This window comes from Alosa pseudoharengus, unplaced genomic scaffold (genome assembly GCF_046254945.1).
Source record: "Alosa pseudoharengus isolate Yale_2024_CS ecotype anadromous, Long Island Sound unplaced genomic scaffold, YU_APseudo_1.1 YU_APseudo_1.1_scf_24, whole genome shotgun sequence".
In the NCBI taxonomy this organism is placed as follows: Eukaryota; Metazoa; Chordata; class Actinopteri; order Clupeiformes; family Clupeidae; genus Alosa; species Alosa pseudoharengus.
In genome coordinates, this window is record NW_027468689.1 from 16,944,706 (window position 1) to 16,952,205 (window position 7,500).

General features: G+C 45.0%; 1 protein-coding gene across 8 annotated transcripts in view; it reads left to right on the plus strand.

The window, feature by feature from the left end:
* Positions 1–7,500, plus strand: part of scn1lab (sodium channel, voltage-gated, type I like, alpha b) — a 35,837-nt gene that overhangs the window by 12,153 nt on the left and 16,184 nt on the right. For 5 of the 8 annotated variants that reach the window (XM_076302652.1, XM_076302644.1, XM_076302646.1 and 2 more), the window contains exons 10-15: positions 1,215–1,532; positions 1,988–2,332; positions 2,753–2,885; positions 3,299–3,537; positions 6,241–6,414; positions 6,644–7,000. In XM_076302652.1, coding sequence (XP_076158767.1) covers positions 1,215–1,532; positions 1,988–2,332; positions 2,753–2,885; positions 3,299–3,537; positions 6,241–6,414; positions 6,644–7,000 — 1,566 coding nt within the window. Of the gene's footprint in view, positions 1–1,214; positions 1,533–1,987; positions 2,342–2,752; positions 2,886–3,298; positions 3,538–6,240; positions 6,415–6,643; positions 7,001–7,500 lie in introns of all 8 variants that reach the window. The other 3 variants (XM_076302651.1, XM_076302650.1, XM_076302648.1) reach the window with 2 other exon arrangements.

Below are 7,500 nucleotides of genomic sequence, written 5' to 3' on the forward strand. Positions count from 1 at the left end.
TAGTGTTTCGGTATCTGGGTTGCCAGCTCTGCCAGTCAGGGGGGAGGGGGAGGGGATACACCGCTCTACAGTAATTTGAAAGTGATTGCAGTACCAGTTTTGGTCACAATCTTACATACGGTTCCTTTAACTAACGACTGAAGCTATTGCTGTCCTTTTAGTAGCATTATCATTTATCATTTTATTTTATTTTTCCTTTCATTAATTAATTTGATCTTTATACCAATATTAATGTAAAGTTGATTATTAACATGTTATACCTGTAGCTTTGGCAACAATGACTTCCTTCATTCATGCCAATAAAGCACTATTTGATTTGAGAGAGAGAGAGAGAGAGAGAGAGAGAGAGAGAGAGAGAGAGATTATTCTCATAATGTCGTGTGATTAATGTTGTTCATGTGTAATATAGGCTGTTGGGTTCAGGTAGACAATATGAACTGTTGTTGGTAGACAGTGGCGGCATTGCGGACCCAGCTGACCATGCACCGCACACCCACAGAAGCTTATTACCTGCCAGCCATGTTTAAAGTGACATCACTCAACCCTCACTTAGTGTCTGCAAAGACATGACCCCTCAAGTTACAGCTCTCCATACTCTCTATTACTGTAGTTTATGCTCGACACGATTTTACTCTTTTATTTCTCTATCTCTCTCTCTTTCTCTCTCTCTCTCTTTCTCTCTCTCTCTCTCTCTCACACACACACACACACACACACACACAGGGGCGTAGCAAGATCCTGGGCCCTATGCATAGGCAGTCCCGATGGGCCCCCATAATAAAATATATTCCAGACTTTTCAAGGGCCCTCCCTCCCCTTGGTGTTCTAGTAATCAGTACTGGTTTTACCCCCAGTCCCACGCCCCTGCTCACACACACACACACACATACTCTTTCTTTCCTTTTTCCCAGCTAATATGCTCTTTGGAAGTCGCTGTCAGACAGTTCATTGCTATTTGGTTTCCATCCTTTCATCACTTTAAAGTTAAATCTGTACATGCATGTGGGCACAAATCTGTGTGTGTGTGTGAGCGTGTGTTTGTGAGTGTGTGTTTGTATGTGTGCGTGTTTGTGTGTATGTGTGAAAGTGTGTGTGTATGCACGTGTGAGCCTGGTTACCCCTGACGACCATGCTCGCCAACTCTCTCTCCTTCTCTCTCTCTCCTTGTCTCTGCTCGGCACTGCTGACTGGCTGGCTGGCTGACTGACGGGCAGGTTGCCGCGGCGGCGACCACGGGCGAGAGTGGCGACTACAGCGCCAGCTGCGGCTGTCGGAGGGCCCCGTCGGAGGAGAGCTCGTCGGGTGGCGGCTCACGCCTCAGCTCCAAGAGCGCCAAGGAGCGCCGCAACCGCCGCAAGAAGCGAAGGCAACGCGAAGAGCAGGAGGAGGAAGAGGAGGAGGAAGTGGCCGAGAAGAGGGACGCCGAGAAGTTCCACAAGTCGGCGTCAGAGGACAGCATCAAGCGCTCCTTCCGCTTCTCCATTGACGCCAACCGCCTGTCCTACGATAAGAAGTGCTCGACGCCCAATCAGGTGAGGGGGAGTCACCTGAGCGACCCTGGGGTGTAGGTTCTGGGTATATTGTCTTCTTTGGTGCCACAATAGATAGTCGTAAATTTATTTAAGGCCACATCTTTGAAGCCTTTGAAGACTGAACTATCCTACGAGTTTGGCACATGGGAGAAGTGCGGAAGTGTTCACATTCCTTTCATCTGCCCACTCTCCACTTCTCTTATTCTCTCCATTGCTCTCATCTTTCTCTCTCTCTCTCTCTCTCTCTCTCTCTCTCTCTCTCTCTCTCTTTAAATTCAAATTGAAATTCCAAAGAAGCTTTATAAGCATGACCAGAACATTGTACAGTATTGCCAAAGTATTTGGGTTGGGTGGTACACTGTTTACACTGGATACATTACCACACGGGATATCTCTTACTCTTTCTCTCTCTCTCTCTCTCTCTCTCTCTCTCTCTCTCTTTCTCCGTCTCTCAGTCTCTCCTGAGCATCTCGCGTGCCTCCCTCTTTTCCCCGCGCCGGACAAGCCGAGCGAGCCTCTTCAGCTTCCGGGACCGGGCACGCGACTTTGGCTCGGAGAATGACTTCGCCGACGACGAGCACAGCACGTTTGAGGACAGCGAGAGCCGGCGCGGGTCGCTCTTCGTCCCGCGGCGCACTGACCGGCGAGGCTCCAACGTCAGCCAGCGCAGCCTGGGGGCGCCGCGCATTATTCTGCCCGCCAATGGGAAGATGCACTGCACTGTCGACTGCAATGGTGTGGTGTCGCTGGTCGGGGGCACGTCTGTGCCCACCTCGCCCGTTGGCAGGTTGCTTCCGGAGGTGGGTGTAGTGTAGAGTCAAGAACACTCACACACACAAACACGCACACACACACACAAACACACACATACACATACATAAAAATACACACACACACACACACACACACACACACACACATAAACACACAAACACAAACAGACACAAGCACACATAAACATACACATAAACAACCATGCATACACATAAACACATATCTTCCTCTCACTGTTCTCTCTCTCCCTATCATCTCTCCACACTATCATACTCCGTCTTTCTATACATCTGTTACTGTTTATTCCCTCCTACCCTCACACCACCTCCATCTCTCTTCATGTATCTTCTTCTATCTATCCTTCCACCTTCCTCTCTCCATTTATTTCTCTTTCTCTATCCATCTCTCACATCCCCCCCCCACCCTTTCTCTCTTTCTGTCTGCAGGGCACCACCACTGAGTCTGATGTGAGGAAGAAGCGGTCAGGATCTCACCGAGCCTCTATGGACTATCTGGACGACACTGTGGCCAGGCAGAGGGCTCTGAGCGTGGCCAGCATTCTCACCAACACAATGGAGGGTAGGAGGAGGCTATCGCACACACACACACACACACACACACACACACACACACACACACACACACACACACACACACACACACAAATACATACACCTACACACATGTACCTGACAATTTTTCTAGAATCTAGTGATGACAATTTGCAGTGGCAGTTGGACAAATCTGTCCAGTCTTTAAGATGATCTATCCTCTAGTATTTGAGCTGAAGTTGATTCTGACAATGCTGATAATAATTTACCAGATTTAGCTATATGTTTATTTGTATAGTTACATGAAATCAAAGCAACAAATATTTAAATATAAATATAAAATATCTTATATACTTGGGTTGGGGTCTTCTTTGAAAAGATTCACCCTAATCTACTTATCAGTAATTGATTTTGGAGGCCATTTTTGTCAATGCTCTTCAGAACTGGAGGAGTCTCGACAGAAGTGCCCCCCCTGCTGGTACAAGTTCGCCAATACCTTCTTGATCTGGGACTGCTGTCAGGGGTGGCTGAAGATCAAGGAGGTGGTCAACATGGTGGTGATGGACCCGTTTGTGGACTTGGCTATCACCATCTGCATCGTGCTCAACACACTCTTCATGGCCATGGAGCACTACCCCATGACCAAGGAGTTCAACGATGTCCTCTCTGTGGGAAACCTGGTAGGCTGGACATGTACAATGCCTTAGGGATCCTTAAAGGAGTTGCCTTGAATGCACCATGCATCCACTATAGCACTCTTCCATTGACTTGCATTGTATTTAATATAGCACCACACGTGGTACATAGTGACTTACTAGAGAGCCAGCCCAGCACTAGTTGGTTTGCATCCTAATTTTAGTGGGCAAAACAAAGCATACGTTTTTGAAATTATGTCCCTAAGCATTCTGTTACTATATCTATTTAACATGTATGAATGTTTGAAACTTAAATTACTACACATAGCAACTTTAAATGGGATATCTAAGTTGTCTTGAACGCACCATTAAGTCTATGGGTAAGCGAACGTTTGGAAAACGTACCTCCTATGAGAGGCTCTGAGGTTAATAACGGACCACGTTAGAGTTAGCATTCCATTGACTCCTGTTCATTTTGGGGTCACTTTGACAGTAAATAACTTTAGATCTGAAGCGTTTTAAGCCTTTATATGACCCATTTCTATTTCCAGAGAACTACAGCATTGTGTGACTGGCGTCATAACCTCGTATCTCACTTTACGGCCAATAATAAACTTTTTTTTTAAACCAATGCAAAAATGATGTCATGAGCATGTGACTTTCAGTCGCACACAAGAGAAGTAGTCCACGGGTAAGCTATTTAGGAAAGCATCGAGAGAAAAAAATGAAGTAATGTTTTGTTGAGTTGGCACTATGTCGGAACAACCACCAACTTACCAAAAGCTGCACTCGAACTCGCATTACTCTGCATGTTATCAATTTTTTACGAAAGTCTCTATGTGAGCTTGTTTGTTTCCGGTGGAGCCAGTTTGAACCTGATGCTATTGTTGCACCTAGTGAATCAGCATGCAGGATTTATGCATTTGTTAAAATTTTTATTATTGGGCAAACAAGATATTCAGTGTAGGAGTGAAGATGTAAGGAGCCGAAGATGCCGTTACAATACAGTTAACGCTCCACCGGAAATGAATGAGCTACCTTGAGCCTTTCGTGCATGTAGCCTATTTCCCAAAGTCGAGCATGCTTCCTTGATAGAATGCTTCCTTGCGAGTCGGGTTCCATGAAGATGAGGTTAGAGGCCTCACTTGCGTTCTTGGAGTGTACTTTGGAACAGACTAGTGTCACAGAGGTCATAATTCGTCCGCTGCTCACGGCCCTTGAACCTGCCACCTCAACGCTCTAACCACTAACCACTGCCCTTGAACGCTCTAACCACTGTGCTAAAAGCCCAGGCTCCCAACTCAGCGGCTAAAATCCTTACTACCATGATCCGGGTCACGGCACCACTGTCACAGAGGTTATAATTCGTCCGCCGCTCACGGCCCTCAAACCCGCCAACTCAACACACACCGACATGGGAGTCGGAACGCTCTAACTACTGAGCTAAAAAGCCCAGGCTCCCAACTCAGCAGCTAGAAGTGTTCTTAAGGTTAGGGGTGTGAGGATTTACACGGGCAACTAGCATGCTAGCTCAGTTCGCCTCCGTTACACTAGCTAGTGTGAAGGCGCACGTCACCGTGGTCCTTCTGAGCACTTTCGCTTTTAACTGCACGCTTCTGTTTCAGTAGGGGTACTGCTTTGAGTATGCTTCCTCTACTTTGGGAAACTGCCAATGTTTCAGTCCGTTGCTTAACGTCACGTGCTTGTCCCTCAACTGAAACTGAATATTCGCAGCACATTAGCGGCCAACAGGAAATGGGTTCAAATTAACGTCACTTGTCTCTATTGAAGTCCCATTGGGTGGCTATGTCCATTTCTTTTACTGTCTATGGATGGCACTCTTCCTTTAACGCGTGTATTTGATAGAGCACCCCTTGATGTGTAAGGTGGTATTACAATACAGTGTGAAGCTAGCTCTTTAGCATGCTAACTTTAGCGGCTATCTGGGAATAGGCATTCTGTTGCTATTTCTAAGTCATTTTTTACACTTTAAACTAGAAGCCCAAGACATTAATTTAAAGGAATAGGTTAGGAACTTGTCTTTATGTTTTTTTTCTCTACTTAGTTTATGTTGTTGAACAGAGATGTGTTCAAGTTGAGTGGGAGGATTCAGAGGAGCCAGCAAAGAACAGGTGCATGAAATATGCCAAGCAGTAGAGGTTAGAGAGGTTATAGAGGATATAGAGTTTTTTAGGGAACCAGCAGTTATTAATGAAGTTCCTTCTGCTGAATCCACCCTTATGGAAATTCACTATGGTTTCCTATGGTTTTAATGCAGTAACTATGGTTACCATGCTCACCCTGCTCCTAACCATAGCTTTGGTACCACCATGGTTCCCTTATCGCACTTCATGGTGACAGAGGTATTACTATGGTTTTAACATGGTTACTGTGTAACTACTATGTTTTTTTAACAGTCGATGATGTTACAAAGTTGGGTTAGGAAAAACCATGGTTTATACATTCTGAAGAAAACCATGGTTTATACCTTCTGAGGTAAACCATGGTTAATGATGAATGGTTAAGTGGTTAACCATTCATCATTAACCATGGTTAATGCTAGGGTTTAACTGTAGTGAAACCATAATAAAACTATAGTAATAAACCATGAGCTCTCCGTACTGACATCTGCAGCTAAAGCCTTGTTAGCGCAGGTAGCACATCAGTCTCTTAATCTGAAGGTTGTGAATGATAAAGGATTAGCTGGAATTTCAAACCAAATCAAACATATGTGTTATGTTTGTTCAGGTGTTCACTGGCATCTTCACAGCTGAGATGTGCTTCAAGGTCATCGCCCTCGACCCTTACTACTATTTCCAGGAAGGCTGGAACATCTTTGACGGCATCATTGTCAGCCTGAGCTTGATGGAGTTGGGTCTAGCTAATGTGGAGGGTCTTTCTGTTCTACGGTCATTCAGATTGGTAAGAGAGCCTTAGATTTTAGTCAATTTAATTCTAATATTTCACAGACACAAAAATTGTTTTTATCAGTTCTTAACAGTTCAACAAAATGTTTACTCTGACTACATGACTTGTTGACAAACACGTAGAACTTACAACCCTCTAAAGAATCAGTGATAATGACTGATTACTTTTAAAATTAAACATGTACACACTGTATAATTTGTCCTCTCATCTACCTCAACCCTAGTTAAGGGTATTTAAGCTGGCCAAGTCCTGGCCCACCCTCAACATGCTCATCAAGATCATCGGCAACTCTGTGGGCGCCCTGGGCAATTTGACCCTTGTGCTGGCCATCATCGTCTTCATCTTCGCTGTGGTGGGCATGCAGCTGTTTGGCAAGAGCTACCGCGACTGTGTGTGCAAGATCTCGTCCGACTGCGAGCTGCCCCGCTGGCATATGAACGACTTCTTCCACTCCTTCCTCATCGTGTTCCGCGTACTGTGTGGCGAGTGGATCGAGACTATGTGGGACTGTATGGAGGTGGCCGGCCAGACCATGTGCATCATTGTCTTCATGCTGGTCATGGTCATCGGGAACCTGGTGGTAGGATTTGGTTGTTTGATTTGGAACCTCCACTATTTGTTTGTGAAGTGTTTTTTTTTTTTTATGTGTTTTTTTTTTTCTTGTTTTTTTTGGGGGGCATTTCAAATCCTTTTTTTAGCGTATGAGGGCTGTGGTGATAGATTCTGTTTATCCCCAAAAGGACAGTGAATTTTGGAAAAACAAAAAACTAATTTGCAGTGTTTTTAGTTCAATTATTTTAAAATGGATCCATTCTAAAGCTGGTTTCATGATGAAGGCAGGCCACATAACCTTCATTAAGGTAACGGTGTAGGCAAAGGCACTTTGATGGAGGCAACGTGTCCTTTGTTCTGAAACTAAATATGTCCTCACTGATTCTGATAGTGAACCTTTTCTGCTTACATGGTGGGATTTAATGGGGCTCTCTGGTCTGGCTTTGCTGAGCCTCTGTAGTCTGTAGAAATGTTTTTACCTGCTTTATTGGTTTGTTTGTTTTTATTTTCAACCTGATCGAAGTGTGA